Source organism: Oikopleura dioica, chromosome PAR, assembly GCF_907165135.1.
Source record: "Oikopleura dioica chromosome PAR, OKI2018_I68_1.0, whole genome shotgun sequence".
Taxonomy (NCBI): Eukaryota; Metazoa; Chordata; class Appendicularia; order Copelata; family Oikopleuridae; genus Oikopleura; species Oikopleura dioica.
Genome location: NC_137293.1, coordinates 6,842,635 through 6,861,748, shown reverse-complemented (window position 1 = coordinate 6,861,748; position 19,114 = coordinate 6,842,635). Strand labels below are relative to the sequence as shown.

General features: G+C 41.6%; 7 protein-coding genes and 1 long non-coding RNA gene across 9 annotated transcripts; 4 read left to right on the top strand and 4 right to left on the bottom strand.

Annotated features, from left to right (window-relative positions):
• Positions 1–460: 460 nt before the first annotated feature.
• LOC145704620 (centrosomal protein of 131 kDa-like) lies at positions 461–4,947 on the bottom strand. The gene is made up of 10 exons (XM_081782084.1): positions 4,646–4,947; positions 4,326–4,603; positions 3,439–4,285; positions 3,066–3,392; positions 2,638–3,018; positions 1,615–1,775; positions 1,335–1,568; positions 1,158–1,292; positions 647–1,117; positions 461–601 (listed from the first exon to the last, which is right to left on the bottom strand). The coding sequence occupies exons 1-9, from the start codon at positions 4,934–4,936 to the stop codon at positions 937–939; spliced, it is 2,835 nt and encodes a 944-aa protein (XP_081638210.1). The 5' UTR covers positions 4,937–4,947; the 3' UTR covers positions 461–601; positions 647–936.
• A 28-nt stretch (positions 4,948–4,975) lies between these two features.
• LOC145704646 (thioredoxin-related transmembrane protein 2-A-like) lies at positions 4,976–6,170 on the bottom strand. Its single transcript, XM_081782117.1, has 5 exons — positions 6,078–6,170; positions 5,926–6,036; positions 5,699–5,888; positions 5,453–5,659; positions 4,976–5,407 (listed from the first exon to the last, which is right to left on the bottom strand). Exons 1-5 carry the CDS (start codon positions 6,120–6,122, stop codon positions 5,157–5,159), a joined length of 804 nt encoding a protein of 267 aa, XP_081638243.1. The 5' UTR covers positions 6,123–6,170; the 3' UTR covers positions 4,976–5,156.
• Positions 6,166–11,004, bottom strand: LOC145704619 (transcription elongation factor SPT5-like). Its single transcript, XM_081782082.1, has 14 exons — positions 10,778–11,004; positions 10,523–10,700; positions 9,384–9,579; positions 9,087–9,339; positions 8,833–9,044; positions 8,600–8,791; positions 8,274–8,555; positions 8,047–8,227; positions 7,794–7,998; positions 7,433–7,749; positions 7,127–7,391; positions 6,843–7,086; positions 6,537–6,795; positions 6,166–6,492 (listed from the first exon to the last, which is right to left on the bottom strand). Exons 1-14 carry the CDS (start codon positions 10,943–10,945, stop codon positions 6,283–6,285), a joined length of 3,162 nt encoding a protein of 1,053 aa, XP_081638208.1. The 5' UTR covers positions 10,946–11,004; the 3' UTR covers positions 6,166–6,282.
• On the top strand, positions 9,923–10,503 carry LOC145704666 (calcineurin B homologous protein 2-like). Its single transcript, XM_081782140.1, has 3 exons — positions 9,923–10,103; positions 10,147–10,317; positions 10,357–10,503. The coding sequence occupies exons 1-3, from the start codon at positions 9,923–9,925 to the stop codon at positions 10,497–10,499; spliced, it is 495 nt and encodes a 164-aa protein (XP_081638266.1). The 3' UTR covers positions 10,500–10,503.
• A 42-nt stretch (positions 11,005–11,046) lies between the features above and the next one.
• On the bottom strand, positions 11,047–13,095 carry LOC145704631 (G-patch domain and KOW motifs-containing protein-like). Its single transcript, XM_081782100.1, has 9 exons — positions 12,954–13,095; positions 12,623–12,912; positions 12,431–12,578; positions 12,237–12,386; positions 12,005–12,192; positions 11,882–11,960; positions 11,606–11,813; positions 11,388–11,560; positions 11,047–11,342 (listed from the first exon to the last, which is right to left on the bottom strand). The coding sequence occupies exons 2-9, from the start codon at positions 12,800–12,802 to the stop codon at positions 11,140–11,142; spliced, it is 1,329 nt and encodes a 442-aa protein (XP_081638226.1). The 5' UTR covers positions 12,803–12,912; positions 12,954–13,095; the 3' UTR covers positions 11,047–11,139.
• Positions 13,096–14,508: 1,413 nt separating this feature from the next.
• LOC145704656 (uncharacterized) lies at positions 14,509–15,462 on the top strand. Of its 2 annotated transcripts, none has more exons than XM_081782128.1 (4): positions 14,509–14,811; positions 14,856–14,929; positions 14,991–15,132; positions 15,173–15,462. In XM_081782128.1, exons 1-4 carry the CDS (start codon positions 14,688–14,690, stop codon positions 15,394–15,396), a joined length of 564 nt encoding a protein of 187 aa, XP_081638254.1. In that variant the 5' UTR covers positions 14,509–14,687; the 3' UTR covers positions 15,397–15,462. The 2 variants fall into 2 exon arrangements, with proteins under 2 accessions (XP_081638254.1, XP_081638255.1); XM_081782129.1 differs by having other exon boundaries at positions 14,856–14,935; positions 14,997–15,132.
• Positions 15,463–15,985: 523 nt separating this feature from the next.
• LOC145701542 (uncharacterized) lies at positions 15,986–16,491 on the top strand. Its single transcript, XM_081778757.1, has 3 exons — positions 15,986–16,196; positions 16,236–16,349; positions 16,393–16,491. Exons 1-3 carry the CDS (start codon positions 16,038–16,040, stop codon positions 16,489–16,491), a joined length of 372 nt encoding a protein of 123 aa, XP_081634883.1. The 5' UTR covers positions 15,986–16,037.
• A 528-nt stretch (positions 16,492–17,019) lies between these two features.
• LOC145704963 (uncharacterized) lies at positions 17,020–17,641 on the top strand. The gene is made up of 3 exons (XR_014134534.1): positions 17,020–17,079; positions 17,132–17,245; positions 17,294–17,641. It is a non-coding gene; the product is annotated as an uncharacterized LOC145704963 (long non-coding RNA).
• Positions 17,642–19,114: the final 1,473 nt, after the last annotated feature.

The window sequence follows — 19,114 nt, the reverse complement described above, 5'->3', positions numbered from 1 at the left end:
GGCTGCATGTCGAGCTGGCCAAGAAGCTCTACATCCCATTTTCGCCCGGAGAAGATTTCATCTGCAGGGTGACCCACTCTGCGATCATGGAGAATAATATCGAAAATGTCTAAATTAGGAGTTTCTTTACTCATAAAAATCCTAGACAAAGTTACCTCTTTTCCCGCCACGCTCGTGCTGAGTTGGTCCCTTGCATGTCTTTCTGTGTATGGAAATAACATAACGTCGAGCAAAGTATTTCATATCTGTCTGGAAGTCACGAACAGGATTATCTTCCAGACCTTTCATACTGTCCTTTGACCGGGCTCGTCTGATATTTTTTCATTTGATTTTCAGTTGTTCTAGTCATAACTGCTTTTTGCTGCGAGAAAGCGAGCGCTGGTATGGCTAAAACTACAGCAATCCTGGTCGATTAAAGAATGAGCCCATTTCCTTTCGCCAGTTGAAATAATCCGACATATCTTCTATTTCTCGCGGGACATTTTCCACCGCCCCAAATGGGTCCAGATGCGGAGCGAGTCTCGGAGTCGGAACAGGTCTGATTCCTGCAAAACTGTGATCCTTCCCGTGAATTTCTCCGTGCGTATGCTCCCAAATCGACCTTTGCTCGAAGAATTGAAAAAATCATTGTTAACGTTGCTCTTACTTTTCAAGTTGTTCGCCTTTTATGTATCTTTTTGCGGGCATATATCTTTTTAAACAAGTGAGTCTCATTTTCTTTTTCTCTGAAGAGTCTGTTTTATTGAAGTTTTTAAATAAACAAATAGACAAAATAGATTTTTCATCACAGTATAAAAATAAAGTAAAGTAAAAAACGTAAAATCATCATTTAGGAACTTTTAAAGTCGTTATTAACAAAAAATATAGACAAATGGGAAAGAATGGAATGGAAGAAATATCATGCAGAATGGTTAAATAAGAATTGGACCTGAAAAGTCACTTTTTCGCGGTCTTTTGTCGCAGTAGAGCATTTTGCTTTTCTAGCATTTCTTCCATGTAGTTTGCTCGGCGTTGCGCTTGCTCGGCGACTTTGGTAAGGCGCTGGTTTTCCTCGTCTCGTTGTTTGATCGCGTTTTGAATTCGGTCAGTTAGATGGCTGATTTCTTCTTCTCGGAGACTTTGACAGTTTTAAAGAAGCAATCAACAAGGACTCTTACTTGTCTTTTTCTTGAAGCTGAAGCTTGTGCCGCGCTGAAGTTTCTGAAGCCTCGTGTTTCAGTCTTTTCAGCTCTTTTTCCATCAAAACTAGTCGTTCTGCGAATTCTTCTCTGATGACGTCTTCTACTCGATGCCTAGATCTTTGTTTGAAAACGAGTTGGATAAAACATCAGTACCTTTCAGAAAGTAGTTTTGTAACTCTATCTTGTTTCTGCTCCAACTCAGTAGCTGTAATATTGAGTCTGTGTCTCTCCGCCATGAGTTGTTCGCTGAGATCGTTGACATTTGATCGAGCTTCGGCATATTTCTTCAGAGCTTCGTTTTCTGCTGCCTCGGCGCGGTCGACTTCTTTTTGCATCTTTTCTTGCACGCGAAGGATTTTATTTTCTGCAGCTCTTTCTGAGTTCTCGCTAGAAAAGATGATTATCAACCAGGTTTCTAAGGGTCGGGAATTACCGATTTTCTTCCATTTCGCGTTCAACTCGGTCGACAACGCGTTCGATTTCAGCGTCTCGTTCAGCTTTGACTTTGGCTCGTAATTTTGATTCTAGCTGTTTTGATTTTTCATCGAATTCCTTTTCTAGCTCTGCTCTGTACTGGTTTATTCTTTGTTCTGCCTGAAATAAATAAGTATTTGGTATTTTTTATAATTAAATATGGCGCGCAAATATATTGAGTACGCCTTATTGGTTCTGTACTTTCGAGTCACGCTCGCGCGCCCCGGGTATATAAACGGTTGGAGACAAAAATAACCTTCACATTATAAATTTTAATAACTAAAAATTAGCGCTTATAATTCATAAAGCATTAAAGAGATTAAACTACCATGGAGCAAGGAAAAAAGATTGTCATCAGCAAGACAAGGCCCGATGGGACCTCGACCAAGGTCAATTTTCAAGGACTTGAACGAGATGAAGGTAACTATGTAAAATCTGACTGATGCTTTTTTTGTATTTTATAGTCAAGCAGCTGCTGCAGGATGCGAGGGGACTATTACAAAATAGTCAGAATGCACAGAACTCTGCGAGTCAGGAGCGTAGAACAGAGAAGTCGACGTCCAGTGGTTCGTCTGGACAAAGTTCCAACCGTTCGCAGGCAACTGTATCTCGTCAGGCTTTCTGGAAGAATTGGAGTCGATAAGGTCGGAAACGATTTTTGTGGCTTTTTGGAATACTTTTTTCAATCATTAGTCAGAATTCAGTCATCATCATTTTGCTGATTTTAAGATATTTTTACTGAAATTTTACCGAAAATAAATTTTCGTTTCGACATTGATGATTCCAATTCTTCTAGGAAGCCCAAAAACAAACAATATCCAAGCCGCTTTCAATAATAGTAAATATCTTTATTTTACTGGTTAATTTTTATGAGGCCTTTACGAGTATTTAGGATTTTCTTCAGAAGCGCAAGTAAACCTGCTTCATCTTGCCAGCATTTTTTTATTTTGATATGTGTCAATAAATATAATTTGCGGCTTACTTTTTGTTGTTCAATTTCAATGTCAACTTCTTTTTGCTTTTGCATATTCATCAACTTCGCCTTCCACTCCTCCACATTCGAAGCCATATTATCAGCATGCAGGGTCTCCAAGTTTCGGATCTGCGCCTTGTGCGATTCCTTCAAATACTCAAGATGCTCCTCTTGACGCTCGATCTCAGAGCGCTTTTCGTACTCTAACCGGTCTCTTGCTACCTGGTTCTCTTGCTCGATTGTTTGAAGTTGTCTTTCTAGGTTTTCTCGGGCTCGTTGACGCTCTCGTTCGGATATTTGGACTTTTTCTTCTTCGTGGGCTTGGCGCATTCGTTCAGTTTGGTCCGACCATCTTCTAGCTGCTCTTTCGTCAGCTGCTAAGAGTTCCGCCTTGGAAAATATATATATAAGGGGTGGATAACTGGCTTGATAAGTACCTTATGCGTAGCTTCAACATTTCTCAACTCCTGCTGATGTCTCGCAATAAGTCTGGCAATTTCAGGCTCTAGCCCTTTCACTGTCAGATCCTTGATTTCTTTTTGTTTCTGCTCAACCCACTTGTCCCTTCTTATCTTTTCCGCCGAGACGAGCTTATCTTTCACTGTTACAAGTTCTATTTGATGTTTTTCTTTCATCTCGTTGATCGTTTTTTCGCTTTTAGCGGAGTCTTTTTCGATTTTGGCGACAAGTTTCGTCACTTGCTCGGCGAGTTGCTCTTTGTCCTTGATAAGTTGGTCGATGAAATTGAGCTGTCGTTGATGTTGCTAGAATTGTGTATGATTATATGACTGTAGCTAGCTTATGAGTTACCTGAGAAGAGTTTGCTTGCAGCCTAGCCCGTTCTTCGGCGAAAAGTTTTTCCTGATTTTCAAGGCTCGCTGCCGACTGCTCCTTGATCTGTTTGATCGCAGAATGAAGCACTTGCAGTTGATTTTCCATCTGCTCTTTTTCGAATTGAGTCTCGTTGATGAATAAGTTTCCCAGTTTCTCCGCTTCTTCCGCTTTTTTCTTCCAGGCTGGATTGTCCCCAGCGCCATCGTGCCCAGCAGCCTTTGATTTTTGCTCGAGCATTCTCAGTTCTTGGTCCATATTCGCCAGTTTCAGGTCTGTAATTGACTGTCCTACTTCAATGTGCGTTTGTGGAGCTTTGGATGGTGTTTCTAAAGTGGTCAGCGCGCTCATCAGGGCTTTTAGTTTGTCATCGACGGAGTTGGATCGAGCAGAGCTGATTGGCGATTTTGTCACCGAGGATTTTAATGCTGTCGCTTTTGGAACTTCAGCAGCGAATTTGACTTCCGGCTCCCGCGGAGAGTAGAAAACAGGCCTGGAGAGAGTCGATATTGATTGAGGAGAGGAAGTTGGCGATAATGAGTTTTTCGAAGAAGCTCGAGAGCGCGGCCTCTTTGATTCAATTCTTGCCGAGAATTTGATATCAGAAAGAGTGCCATCAAGATTTTCACTGTAGTCTCTTGCCGTCTTTGGTTTCGGAGTCAGCTCCACATTCTTTGGTCGAGGGCGGGAGCGCGCACGAGCTGTTGAAGGAGCTTCCTTTCTCGTCATTTTTATACTTGTCGAAGAAGGTTTTACTTTTTTAACTGTCTGTTCTCGAGGAGTTCTTAAAATTCCCCGAGCATTTTTTCTCCTTGCAGCTTCCGCTCTAAAATAGGAGGTGTAAATAATCAGTCGATTTCGCATACCTTTCTTGCTCTAGAAATCGTCTGAGTCCTTCCATCAATCCTTTGTTAAATTTTCTCTGTCGGTACCAAAGTTGAATTCGCCCAGCCGCGTGATCTCGCTTTTCGAACTCAGTGATGCAGCTACTTTCACTACTCACTCGCGGTAGCTCTAAGGTATCCTCTGTAAGCCGGATTGAATCGATCATCGCGGGTTGTTTGATGTGGAAGCTCCTAGATACGGACATGCGAACAGACGTGGGCGATGAACTTGGAGTTGAGCGAGTGCCATTTGATGAAGCCTTATTCAATAATTTATTAAAAAAGATTATTTTTGAATCCACCTTGGAAATTATTCTAGTTTGCTCGTGCTCTGAAACAGGACTCTTCGGACGAGCGAGCCTCGCTGATTTCACAGGTGTCTTATCAGACTTTTTCGGTGCCGCAGGCTGTGCCCAAGCAGGCTTTGGTTTCCCTCTATTCGTATTCCTAGCTGTCGAGCGGGAGGTAGAACGAGATGAGGGCATTTCAAAGACACCGTTCATCTTTGGCTTTGTTCGCTGCTTAGCAGACACTGGGGCCGATTTGATCCGCATCGAAGACGCAAAAATGTTGTTCGTCGAATCCGAAGTCATATCTTCATTAGATTCTGCAAAGATGATTTTTAACCTCTGTCACATGTGTAAAAACATTTATTTTGCTAAGATTGGCACACACATTGAAGAAATAATCAGAAGTATGCGAGACTGAAGTGTTCCTTCATCTCACAAGCAGTTATTGGCTACACGCGAAAAAGTACTTTTAAAAAATAAATAAAGCAATTCGATTTATCCTAATAATCAGGCCATGATCATTTTAATCATTTTTCTTCTGTTCGGGCTTCTTGCCCTTCGAGACTTCGTTGTAAACTTGATTGAGATGGAATGCTTGGATCATATTCTCCTCGGTGAAGTGGAACTTTTGCAACTTTCCGCTGCTCTGGACGACAGGTCGTTTTTGCAATCCAGCGCCGTCTTGCATCAAGACAACTGTAGGAAGCTGTTGAGACATGGAATCAGTTCTGATTTTGAATTTCTTGGCGATATCCTCATGTCGCCCAATATCAACTAAAATATGGATTTGGAATCAAGGAAGAGGATATTTTCAACTACTTTTGCCGAATTTGAAGCCTTCGCAAGCGTATTTGCGGCTGAGCTCAGAGAAGACAGGAGCGACCTTCTGGCACTGAGGAGACCAGGTGGAGTAGAGGCAGATCAGCCAGTAACCTTTGGAGCATTCTTGGAGGTCGTTGAGGTATTCGACAGAGTCGGGAAGCTTGATTCGATCGTCGGGGAGGAAGTAAAGTCGGATAATACAAACTAATCAGGAATAACGATAAACTGAACAAGGTCACTTACGGATAATGTAGAAGAGGCCGAAGTAAATGTTCATTCGCCAGAAGAGATAAGCACTTGTGAGTTTGGCAAACTGAAGGGCAGTCGAGTAGGTCTGATACCAACTCAAGGCACTGCGATTTCTAATAACGATGATACAGGAGAGGAACATGAAAGCTTCCATTTCTCGCCAGTCAAAGTCACAAGGAGTATTCTAGCAATTCATAAATGGTTCTTTATGGAATAGTAACCTCCGTGCTGGGTAGAGATTCGCATATTCCAGGAGTTTTGCGGACAATAATGAAGAGTGCGGAGAGGAGGATGTTGCAGAAGAGAGCCGCTGTTACTTTGGCAGAGATTTCCTTTCGAATGATAATTATCAGATAATAAGTCTTTCCTGTACCTTGTAGTTTCTAAAGACGAAAAATAGCGGCGTCAAAATAGCCATGCTTCAAAACGACTTCTAAATAAGATCTTTTTACGAATGGACGTTTTTAGCAAAAGTGCTTGGGCAATGTTTAAAATGTGCCTAAATATAGATGTCAGCGCCGAAAGTTTGGGTCGTGAACAGTAGAAGGAACATAACGAGTAGAAACATTCGCTATAATTTAACTAGAGCCAGCAGTTCCAATTTTGCCGAGGAACTTGAGCTGGAGAATCTTGAGTTGCTGATCGGCATCCATTCGAACGATACCGTCATTGCCGTCGATAGAGATGAGCTCTCCGGTGTGGCCTTGGTCGTCGCCGTGCAACACCTTGACCTTGTGGTTCTTTTGTGGCTGCACAGGCGAAAGATTGTCGTTTCCAACAGATACAGTCTTGGTCAAAGTTTTATTCATTGTTTTCTTTGAAAAATTCCTACCTGGTCAAGATCTGGAACCCAAACGGATGAAACATGTCCACTGATAGTTTTGATGATTCCAGTCTTTCCACGATAACCTGCATCATCATGAGAGTCCTTGATGGTTACTTCAATGTCTTCCGAGTGCCAATCCACATTGTTGATATTTCCGTCGCCTTGGCCGAACATTGGCGACATTGAAGGCGAGTAATTCATTGGCGTGAATGCATTTGGTGACGGGCTGACGTCGTAGCCACCTGGTGATGGTGTTGGTTTGTAACTAAAGGATGTTCTTATTGCCAAGAAAAAGCGAGAGAAAGCTCTTACCCTGGAGAAGGTGTAGGACCAGACGATCCATAAGCTGGTGAAGGAGTGATAGTGTCCGAGTAAGGACCGGGTGATGGGGATGGATTTATGCTGTAAGGAGTAGAGCTCTGGTCGTAGCTCGGTGTCTGTGGAGCATACTGTGGTGAAGGAGCATAATCGGATTGGCGACTCTCGAATGGTGTTCCAGGAGTTTGTGGAGTATCGTAACTGTCTCCGAAGCTGTCGTCTCTCGGTGTATTCGCAACTACGAGCATTTTTAATTGCAAAAACTCCTCGTAAAATACCTTTGGAATTCCAAGGATTTTCTTCTCCACGCGGAGTTCTTCCGCCATCGTACTGGGGTGTTCTCCCACCGTCCCATTGAGAAGGAGTTCTTGAACCATCAGCACGCGGTGTTGTAGATCCATAAGCTGGAGTTCTTGCGCCACTGTGATAGGCAGGAGTGTGCGAGCCATGAGCAGGTGTTCTTCCGAAAGGAGTCGAGTTTCCTCCAGGTCCTCTGCCGCGTGAATCCACGTGAGTCAGATTGGTCTTTTTGACTGTGATATGCTAGAATATCTGTAAATCAGAATTCCATCGTTTATCTCTACCTTGAAGCAGTCAGAGTGCAATTCAATCTGGCAGTCGTTAGGTGTAGCATCTCTGACAATACCGATGTGACCCTTGTATGGCCCTTTAATGATTCGAATGGTCTGACCGATCATTTTCGTGTCACGCTGCGACCTCTGAGCAGAAGCAGCAGCACCGCCGCGCTTTCCTGGAGTGCCTCGACCAGGAGTTGCTCCCCCGTCGTTTCGCTGCGGGGATTGAGCAATTCTTGGCGACATGGGGACGAGATTAGAGGCGATTGCGCCCGAATTGGAACCCGCCAGCGAAAGATGTCGAGCTCTCGCAACAAACATACCACCTAACAATAGATTTAATGCCTCGTTAGACGCAAATGACACCGACCAGAATCAATGTGCTTTCGATTGTAGATGAAGCAAAAGCCTCTGTACAAATGCTTGACTTCTCCTTCTTTCCCGTTATGTGGCCCATCAATCACCTTGACCTTATCATTTCGCCTAACTGGATTTTGCTCGCCATCGAGTGCGACCGCATTGTGCGAGTCTCTCCGTCTCTGAATCGTCGCCGATCGGAATCGCTCCACTTTACCCTACAAAGGAGCAATTAAATTTGCTTCACAATTGAGAAATGGAATTACTCTTTGGTTAAGAATTTGGAACGCCTCCTTTTCAAGGCGGACAATGACTCCAACATTTTGCGCGTCAATTTGCACCATATCTCCGAGCTTGAATTTTCCCATCTTGTCGACGCCAGAGGATTTCTCTGTGCATGCCTGAAGATCTTCTGGGCGCACTTTCAGCTCGTGCATTGTCGTGTCACTAGAATTCCGCTCTATCAACCGATAACCTCTTTTCATCAGAATACCTGAAGACAACAACGACAGTATCCTCAACTCTAACAACCAGACCAGTTTCGTCCTCATATCTTCCCGTAATGACCTTGACATGATCTCCAACTTTGAAATTTTTTCGCAGCTCATTCGCTGGAAACTCTAGCGCTTCTTTTAAATCCTCGTGCTTTGGCATCATCGTGATTTTGTTGCCAGAAATGGAGATGATTTTACCCTCCAAATATGCCAGTTCTCCTTCAGCAACAATGACCATATCTCCCGGCGCAAAGTTGTGCGAACGGCCTGATTTATTACTCCTACAATTGTTTTAAAAATCACGGCCTTTTCTAAATGCATTTACATAGGTTCAAAATCGACATCGGCTCTGTTGGGATCATCTTCGAATTTTTCCAACTCGGACAAAGTTGGCTTTACTCCTTCGATTTGAATCAGGTCCATCTTGAGCGTCTTGTACAGATAACCTTTTCGCGAGTATCGAGCTCCTTCGAAGATGAGGAAGTCACCATCGTTAGTGAATTCTCCACCGATAGCTCTGAATAACAAATTCAAGCGGTGAATAAGCGGACAATCTACCGAATATTATCCTCATTGAAGAGCTTTTGTGGTGGCCTCGCGTTCGCTCTACTTCTCGATTTATTCTCACTCGCTCGGAAGCCTCGGAACTTTTGCATGTCGATACGAGGCACCATTTTGACGCAAACTTGATTTTGCGAATCCTCAACATAATCTACTTGCGCCAAATCGTCTTTGTAGATTCCTCGTTTCATTCTCACCCACATGCCTTCCTACAAAGCTTTTAAAAGAAAATATTGATGCTCTGATCGTACCTTGAGAGCAGCTTGGGTCTTGATGACTCGCAAGACATCCTTCATTTCTGTGTTGGGAACCATTTGCTGCTCATAGACGCCAGGACGCAAGGCATTGATGCCTTCCACAGCTTGTTTGACATGAGTCCGCTTGAATGCTTCGATGTAGATGAATCCCTTGGCCGATTCAGGAACGACAACGGACTTGATCTGCAACGGGGATTCCTTGCTCTGTTGGAAGATGAACTTCTTCATCAACTTCAGCGCATTCTCCCTGAAAGACATTGATATTAAACGACATTTTTCAATAAATTTTACCTTTCTGTGCCAATAACGCATTTGACAATCCACAAGTTGGGGTCGTGGACGTCAGGAAGAAGCTGGTTCTCAGAGATATCATTGTCGACGAAACTGTCGTACTCCTGTCGACGATCAGCGGTTCCAGCTGGAGCGGCGTAGCGCTCCTCGAGCCGCGCCAAAATCTCAGCTTCGTCAACATCCTCGTATCGTTGTTCTAGATCATTATCAGTTATTCTTACTTCGGAATTTCATTTCAAAGAGAAAATAACGATGCTTTACGAAGCGCTCTTCTCTATTCTTATTGTCACAGTGTTGACTGGGCTTTTGAGCATTGGGAGAAGATCTTCGCGGTATTTCCCAAAAAGTAATTAAATCAAGATTATTAATTAGCCTGATTGATTATCGAATGTTTAGCTTCGTTATCTGACGGACACTTTTACAACTCCTACTACGCTGGGATCCGAGAAGAAGTTATCAAGCAAACTGGTTTCTCACCCAAAGATGTCGATTACCTCTTCCGGAAAGGCTCTTTTTAATGAAATAAGATTAAAAGTAAAATGGTCAAGCCTTACAGACGGTTCGGCTCACTCGATCGATGCCACAAGCGATATTTGGACACGATGGATTTTCACGGGATAAATGGACTTTGTCACAATGTCCTTGGCGAACAAGTCATTGAGATGTTCCTGCATACAGATACTGGGCACTGTGATTTCATGCGCTTTTGCAAAGTTATCGGTATTCGCCGGGGCTGTTTTCTACTCTAGTGAACTTATTCTAGCGACCTTCCGAAAATCGCGAAATCCGGAGGAAAAGAAGGAGCTGATCAAAAAGAAAATTGCGCTTATTTACGAAATGTTCGATGTAAACAGCGATGGTCAGATAACACGCGACGACATTGTCATCTTGCTCCGGCATATGATGGGCAATAAAGTCTGCATTTCAACCATTAGTAAGTTCATAAAAAACCGGAAAATATTATCGATTTCAGAAAGCATCGCTCAACGAATGATCTACGAAGGAAACACGCGAAAGGGGAACAAAGACACGAGCGATTTCACCTCCATGAACATCGAGCAATTCACCAGTCTCCTCGACAAAGAATACGTGTACACCCACATGTCCATCAAATAAATTATTTTAATTAGATAACTTACGATTGAGACGGGAGTTTTTGTAAATCTCTTCCTCAAGATTTTCCGCTTCTTTTTGTTCCGTTTCGAAGCCATATCCGTCTCCCTCGCTATCTTCGTCAGACGAGGCGACGTCTGCGCCGTCGTCGAAAAATTCCCTCACTCTGTCTCGTCGCTTCTTTCGCTTTTTCTTCGGCCTCGGCTAGAAATAAGCAGTTTTGCAGACATTTTTCTTGTTTTCCGACAAAAAGTTTCTATATAAGGAAGATGCTGCCTTACCTCTTCGATCTCTTCCTCCTCTTCTTCTTCTTCCTCAGCCTTGTCCTCGTCATCATCGTCGGAGTCCTCGATCGCTCTTTTTCTAGTTGGCTCCGGCTCAGAATCAGACCCAGACGAGGCCAAGTTCGTTGGGCGCTCGTCATCGGAACTAGCGTCCGAGTCACTCATTATTCAACTCTGAGATTTGAAGATTTGTTTTAATTTTCTGTTGCGATAATTGTATTCATTTAAAAATAGGCACGGAAAAGGCGCAGACGAAAATGGGCAGGTTTCAGTTTAAATTTGGTAATTTTAATAAACTAGTCACAATAAATTTTCTTGTCAATAAAGAATAGTAAAGCAGAAAGAAGGGAAAACTTTTTTTAATCTTCGAAATCGGCAGCAAGAGCATTGAACTCGCAAACATTGTCAAATTTGAAGCGCTCGACGTCGCGCCGCAGGTTGAAAAGCTCGAGATGAACAGTTTCTTTTTTGTCGTCTCGGTCGATGATCTTGCCAAACTCGCCCTTCATTGATCCAGCAATCACCATCATTACGGAACCGGTTTTCTTTGGGATCACAGTTTCTAGGGAAAAAAAGGTTGGTGATGGATAAAGGGGGGAAAACTCACCAAAGTCTCGTTCATCAAATTCAGAAATCCTGTCAGTTAGCAGACTTCTAGCATGAATTTCATCTCTAGCCACACTTTTTCGAACTTCGTACTTTTTCTTGTAATGCTTTGAGTCTTTGTTGCCGACAAACTTGACAATTAATCCATGATGGCACCATTTAACTCCTTCTGGTCTGAATAAAAACTAAATATCTAACGAAAAAAAGTTCAAATCTTACTTGACAGCTTTTTCCTTGAGCTTTTCGACTTTTCGCGCTCTTTCGTCAGCTTTTCTCTTCTTTTCGATTTTGTCCTTGTTGGCGAGGGAGATATCTTTCCCACAGTCGTCGTATTCTTTCTTCGAAACGACTTTTGTGAAACCTTCGAGGACCTCAGAAGGCTCTCCATGCTTTCCAAGGGCCCATTGGACGGTGACACGGCCAAGATCTCCATCTTTTTCAAGGTTTAAAACCCGAAAAACTTTGTTGATTCTATCAACCAGAATAGAGTTTAACCCGTCCCTAAAGAAGTGACTTTTCCATATCTTCCTTTGTAAGGCCCATCGATGATCTCAACAAATGCTCCTTTTCTCATCTGAAAAACATGGTTTAGCTAAAGAATTTCGGTAAGAAACAAACCTCAAGATTATTTTGACTCTTATTGTCTTCCCTTATTTGCGCCTTTTTCATGGCAGCAGGAATTGCTCCAAGACCAAGTCCCTTTGGTCTGACTGTTGGTCGAATTTCTTCAATTTTTTGCTTGTTTTTGCCGATTCCTACTTGTTCTTTCCAGCCCATTCCTCGGAGCATCCCAAGACCAAACTTTTCTAAAGGAAATATTTAGCAGAATGCTTTTCGAACAAAATCTTACCAATAGGAACTGCATCATAATCGTCTAAATTTGAAACATCCGCTCTAGCATCAACCCTCAATGTTCCAGTCTCTGCTTCCTGACCTTCTGGCACTCTGTTAATCGCCATCAATGGAATATTCAAATTATCTCCCTTGTTTTCTTCTTGAACTAAATCAACCGTTAGTTCCCCAACCGACTGAACCCCACTCTACCTTCTAGGAATCGATTTGCATCCTGTAGAACTGCTTTCGCAGCTTCATCCATAACTTCATCTTTGAATTGTTTTTTGTTCGCATTTTCTGCTCCAAGATCTACCCCAGCTTTTCGCTTGTTTCCTGCACCTCCTTTCCACCGATTTACCTGAAGATTTTTAGAACCAGTATAATTCTACCTTGAATTCAAACCTTGATGCATGGAATGACCAAATCCTCCTCCTTTTCTTTGATTTTCAAACCCTTTTCGTCAATATCTTTTATCGCGACAGCGTCATTTTTCGTTGATTCAACTTTTTCAAAAGCATTGGTTTGCAGTTTCTGGATTTTTGCCCCCTTCTTGCCTTGGATTTTGAAGCCGCCTTTCAGCATCTTCAAAGGTCTTTTCGATGCTCTTTGTAGACTTCAAGCGTTTTCGGGTAGACGTGGCTCAATTGCTTCGCTAATTCAGTTCGGAACTCGCCCAGAACTTCGAGTTTTCCCTTGAAGAAGTGATGATAGATCGTCCTCGATTATGATTTACCTTGATATGCTCGTTGCTCTGAAGCGCTCGGTCCAGGCACTTTTTGGTGTACAAAGATGGATTCTGTCCCTTGTCGATGTAGTCAAGAACTTCGACTGGAACGTTTCTGTTGACCTTGTTCTTTGCTTGATCGATGTCTTTCAGGCCTGTTGGAAGGGGTTTTCGAAAGTTTCTAGATAATATCTACTGTTTATGAAACTGATTATGTTCGAGGTTCAGTTGTGAGATCCAGGGCTGGTAAATTCGCGTCCTAAAATCTGTCGAAAATTTTTAGTGCACTAAAATTAGTGCGCGAATTTATTTTGTCGAGACTTTAGTGACTTTCGCGTCTCTTTCGCGTGTGTCTCGAAAAGTGTCGAAAATAAGGGCTGCTGATTGGCCCGCCAATGAGCGCGGGCTCTTTAATTCTAAAGAATACGTGAGTTTGAGAATTTCAAACTTCGCAAATATTAGAAATTCAAAAAGTTTGGTTTCAAAAAAGTGGATTGGGTAATTGAGGGCGAGAATTTGAATATAAAGTCAAAAAAGACTTTGTCAATTCATTTGTTAATTTTCTTTATAAATATAAAGTAACAAATATAGCCTATATTATATAGGGAAAAATACAATTCAACTTTAGTTTGCAATTCTTTTTGTGCTGGATTTGAATGATAAGCTTAGACTTTTAGCCTAAGATAAGCTTTCTTAGGGAGGTCTTCTCCCTAATTTTTTTTATTGAAGGGCCATCCGCAGCTTGTTATTCCTGCTTTTTCCCTTTCTTGTCAATCTTCTTCTTGTCATTGTTCGACTAATTTCGGTGTCCTCAAAAGTCTGCAGCTGGAGGAGCCTTGTGCGAATTGTTGATATAATTCTTTATTAACAAAATAAAATTTATTATATATTATTATATACGCGCTTTTTCTATTGTTCCTTTCTAGACTCGCTCAAAGTGATTGCAGGATTGGTTGCCCCTTCACCCGCACTTTAGTGGGCAACTACCTGCGCAACTCACTGTAAGAAAATTTAATTTTTTAAACGATGGGGTTGGGGACAGAACTGAGATTGAAGGGCCGTCAAGCCCCTTAAATTAAGAAATCAAGGAAGTAAGCGTGAATTTAGGAGGAGACCTCCCTTCTAAATTATGAAATAAATATGATTCTATGAATAAAGATACTGAGAAGAGCTCTTAACGCCGGAACGCATGAAATAGATTTTTCCCGGAACGCATATCGACCCATTTTTGGGTGAGAGGCCGTAGACCCGTTTTCTTGTTTACATCAACCCATATTTTATCATAAATATGATCTTCAGACCCCGAACTACAATATTTGATAACAATTTCAATAACAAGTTGACTTTTATTTTTTTCAACTTATTTGTTACTAAATAAGTAATATTTTTCAAATTAAATTGTGTCATATTTACGATGCATTGATTTTTATATATCTAGCAGTTTCAGTTTGAAGAAATTCTTCCCTGATCAAAATCGTCTTCCATGAAACTATCATCCGGGAAGAGATCCGGGACTATCATCCTATTGGATGATGAGAAAGAGCCTCTTTTTTCGCGTCTTTAGTGCTGATCGGCTCTCGAAAAGTCACTAATTTCCCCAAGAGGAAAAATTAGTGTCATTTTAGTGCACTTAAGGCGCGAAAGACGCGAAAATGTCTCTAAAAAATAATTAGTGCGCTAATTTTTTTTTCTTCGAGAGAAAATAGTGCGCTAATTTACCAGCCCTGGTGAGATCCCTGAAAAATGGTGATAAGAACTGGTACACCGGACAATCCAGCTGATATGGCTGGATGGCTTCCTGATGTGCCCATGCACAAGGTAGAACTTGTGCAACAGCTTTCAAGATGGATTGAGACGTACCAAATTTGTAAGGGGACAAAATTTGGGCCAAATTTTATGGAATATTTTAAGCTGGAGGGATTCAAAATCATCAACTACAAGCATTTTCGATGAGCGAAATGGTCGAAATGCTCATGACTTTTACGGAAGGTGTCCAATCTTTTGAAAAAACTATCAAAAAGGGATGATTGGAGACTTTTTTGAAAGACCGAGGACGAAGATAATAAGGAAATAACTTACCACGAGTGGCTAGGAGACGATCAAGAAATCGAGAACAAGTACATTTGCCAATTTACCGGCTGGGACCCTGAAGATCTCGTCGAAGCTCAAAAAAGAGCCAATCGAAAAGGTATTTTTACTTTCTTTTACCGCTGTTTAACACTTTTTAGCTCACGGAACAGTTCAAAAAATCGTCCTGACAGTCGTTTTTCTGATCATTTTGGTAATCGTAATCGCAACCCTTATGAACATGAAGAAAAATGTTTGCTCTGGAGATGACTGTACTAAAACTGTCGGAGAACGGGTCAATCGGCTTATTGAAATCTTCAGCAAGCCGTTTTTGGAACGAGCGAACGAAAAAGGTCCTCCAGTCAATTATCGAAATCACGAGTAGACTTTCTTTTCTTACTGGAAATCAAACAATAAAAAACTGTATAAAAAAGCAATAAAACCCTTTTCCTTTGACAACTTCTTCGAGTTTTCTGTTCAAAACTGTTTGGCTATTTGGTTGAAAATCGTGGACGATGATTCCGATTTGACGAACTGTTTCGACGAATGTTTCTAATTTGTGTTCCAGTTCTTCGCAGCCGGCTTCGGACATTATTTCATCTCTTTTCGTTCTTCCCACGAATCTCTGAAAATTCGGAAATAAAGCGTCTCTAGAATCGAGAAATTGAAAAAATAGTGGATCGATCTGCAAGGGCGCGCGCTCTGGCCAATCAGCGCGCGGCTGTTTTTGGAATGCGAAATTTTCTTCTTTGAAGCGAAAAAAAGTGTCATCGTCGGGATTCGAACACCCCGGAAGAAATACCAAAAATCATTTTCGCTCCACGACTGACAGCGATAATCTTATAATATTAACATTTAAAATATAATCCCTTTTTTTACGATTAGAGGAGTCTAACTGCCAGAAACGGCGTTGTTTATTTTTGTTCAATTTTTTTTTTTTTTAGTAAATTATCATGTCCTGCTATATTCAGAGCTTTGAAGTAAAGAAACAGGCGATCAAATTGGGAGTGAAAATATACGGATTTGATGTTGAAAATACCACAAATGGGTACGAGGTTTGAGAGAGTTGCGTTTATATGTTTTAGCGTTGCTGTTTCGCATATTAACGAAAATGCACATGCTATTGAAGTCTTGCAAGAAGGCGACATAATTCTATCCATAAATAACACGCCTTGTAGTACGCAGGTAAAAACACGAGACGCGAATTTAACCAAGACTTTGAAGGATGCCAACTTTGTCAGAAACACTCTGAAAAATACAGATGGAACAATTCATGTTTGTGTTCGACGGACAAGCTCGTACTCTCTCTGGTGCCAAAGAGATGATCTTACAACAGAGGTCCTTTTCTAGTCCGATCTTACTTGTACTGAGTTTGTTTTAGGAGTTCGCAAAAGGGCCCATGAGCGAAGGAAAGAAGAAAGCAAAACCGAACTGGAAGGAAGTGTGGACTCCTTGTTTGATTCGTGGTCAAAGATGTTAACTTGTATTTATAAAATTAAAAATATCTGAAATAATTTTGACCAGAAGGCCAGTGGATTGGCGGCATTGTCTTTACTATCTTCCTAATAATTCTTGTTTGTGTTTCAATTTTTGTTGGATTCTAATAAATTTTGAGTTTAATAGAAAGTCGAAAGTCTTAGACTAAAAAGCTGCTCTTGCAGGTTCAGTCGACTAAAATGTTATCCTTCAAGATTTAATCCTCTTCTTTTACGATTCGCTTGTTTTAGCCCTTGAAGAACCATAGCGAACTCGTCTTTCCTCAAAATTAGTATGTCCTGTTATATTCAGCATTTTACAGTAAAGAGAACTTCGATAAAGCTTGGAGTGAAAGTTTTCGGATTTGACGTTGAAGATTCCCCAAGCGGGTAGGAAAAATGGTCAATCAACAATCTATTTTGTATTTAGTGTTGTTGTGTCGCATATAAACGAGTTTGCACAAGCTATTGTTATGAGTTTGGAATCAGCAGATAGAATATACAGAGGGCTTAGTCTGATGATTCCAAGATTAGAGGTTCTTCGAGAGGGCGACATTATTCTTTCTATTGACAACACGCCCTGTAGTACTCGGGTAAGAAAATTTTTCGATGTCGAGTGGGAAAAAAGTATCACTTTCTTCCTAGCATGCCGATTTCGTCAGACAGCTTCTCAGGGAACTGGATCACACGGTAAATATCTGCGTTCGACGAACAAGCTCCTACTCACTCTGGTGCCAAAGGACAGATCTCACAACTGAGGTAAGTTGCAGAGCATTTTCTTTCCCTGAACAACTGTTTCTTTCCGAGGAATTCGCAAAAGGACCGGAGCAAATACGTCGCAAAAAACACGCCGAAAGAAGGAAAAAATGCGAGTGCACACGCCTGATGAATTGTGGTCAATAATGACCTGTCGATCATCGAGTACCGTTATTAACCCACACTAGCGTAGAAGTAGTAGGCCTTTTTACGAGCACGATCATTTTGACCATAAACTTAGTGGATGTGTGGGGGCGCATTTGCTTTTTTCGTTTTAACTATCGCCGCCATCATCGTCCAATCTCTTTACAAAATCGTCTGAAAACATAAAAATGTTTCAATAAAATTAATTTGCCCTTAATCTGTTACAGTATTTCTTTATTGCTTTCTTGCATTTCATGACATAAATTACTAGCTTCAGCATTCATCTTTTGCTTTCTTCTTTCGTCCAACTTCAGGAACCATTTTGGCCCAATTTCAAATGCAAATGGCAAGTGCAGAATGAGTGGCTAATAATTATTAGAGTAAACTAAATATAAATTATACATACCAGAGCACCAATAAATCCACAGATCCAAACGCCTTGCTTCAACGCATCAAAATTTGCTGTTTTTTCATAAGCAAATACTATGGGATAGCCAAGAAAATTGAAAAAGGCTCCGATAAGGTCCTGTGAGCAGAGTTGCAAATTTGCTGAGCTGAGTGAGCTGAGCTGGCTGAGTGAGTTGAGCAGTCGCTCAGCTCAGCTCAGCTCACTGATTTTCGAAAATGAATTTACCTGCTCAGCTCAGACAATAATCACTCAGCTCAGCTCAGCTCAGCTCAATTATTCTCGAATATGATCTGTTCTGCTCAGCTCAGCTCAGCTCAGACAAGTATCATTTAGCTCAGCTCAGCTCAGCTCAATGATTTTAACATAATTTCACTACTAAAAAACAGTAAAAATTGGCTCAAATCAGCTCACTCAGCTCAGCTCAGCTCTAATTAGGGTCTGCTCAGCTCAACTACCTTAAAAAAGGTCTGCTCAGCTCAGCTCAATGACCTCTGAAAATGGCCAGCTCAGCTCAGTGAGCTCCGAAATAGGCCAGCTCAGCTCAGCTCAGAGAATTTCTCACTCAGCTCAGCTCAGCTCAGCGAAAATATAGCCAAATTTGCAACTCTGCCTGTGAGGTTATTCCAAATCCATGAGTATCGAATGGAAAGCAAAGCATTATGATTTGATAGTAGTAGAAATACGGCGTTGCTTGAAGCATACCAAAGGCAACAAAAAGAGTCCACATTCCTTCAAGTGTATGAGCGGTTTCAAGCCCAACAATACACAACGTCAACGCCACCAAATGAAGGAAAAAGGGAATCAAGTTCTTGTCGCCGCCGGAGAGTTTTTTTTGGGTGAAGGTAACCAAGAGTCCAAAAGAGAATTTGAGAAGGCAACCAAAAGCAATTCTGGAGATGTTGAATTGGGTGTTGACCTGAGAGACTGTTGAGCCCTTTTCGAGGATTTTTTCATCATTCTTCTCTTAAATCGAACCTGGTTAAAAGCCATCAGAAATCAACTTACGTATGATCTCCGTCATTAATGCCAGAACAGTATGATTTATGAAATTGCCACAGGCGAAGACGGACATACCCGCAAAGTAGTTGGGATTGAGGAAAACTCGGTATTTTTGCCAAGAAGAGGTTGAGTCTTCCTCGATTTCTGATGAGTTTAACATCTTTCTTTGTGAATACTCAATCAAGGGAAGCTTTTGTTTCAGAATTTCTGATGTCGGATTTCACTTTAAACTCAAAATTCAGCGAAAGCAGCAGGGTTCCCAAAGTAAGTTAAGTCCCAAGTAGTTATAAAAAGAAACCCGGACCTAGAAGAGTGATGAA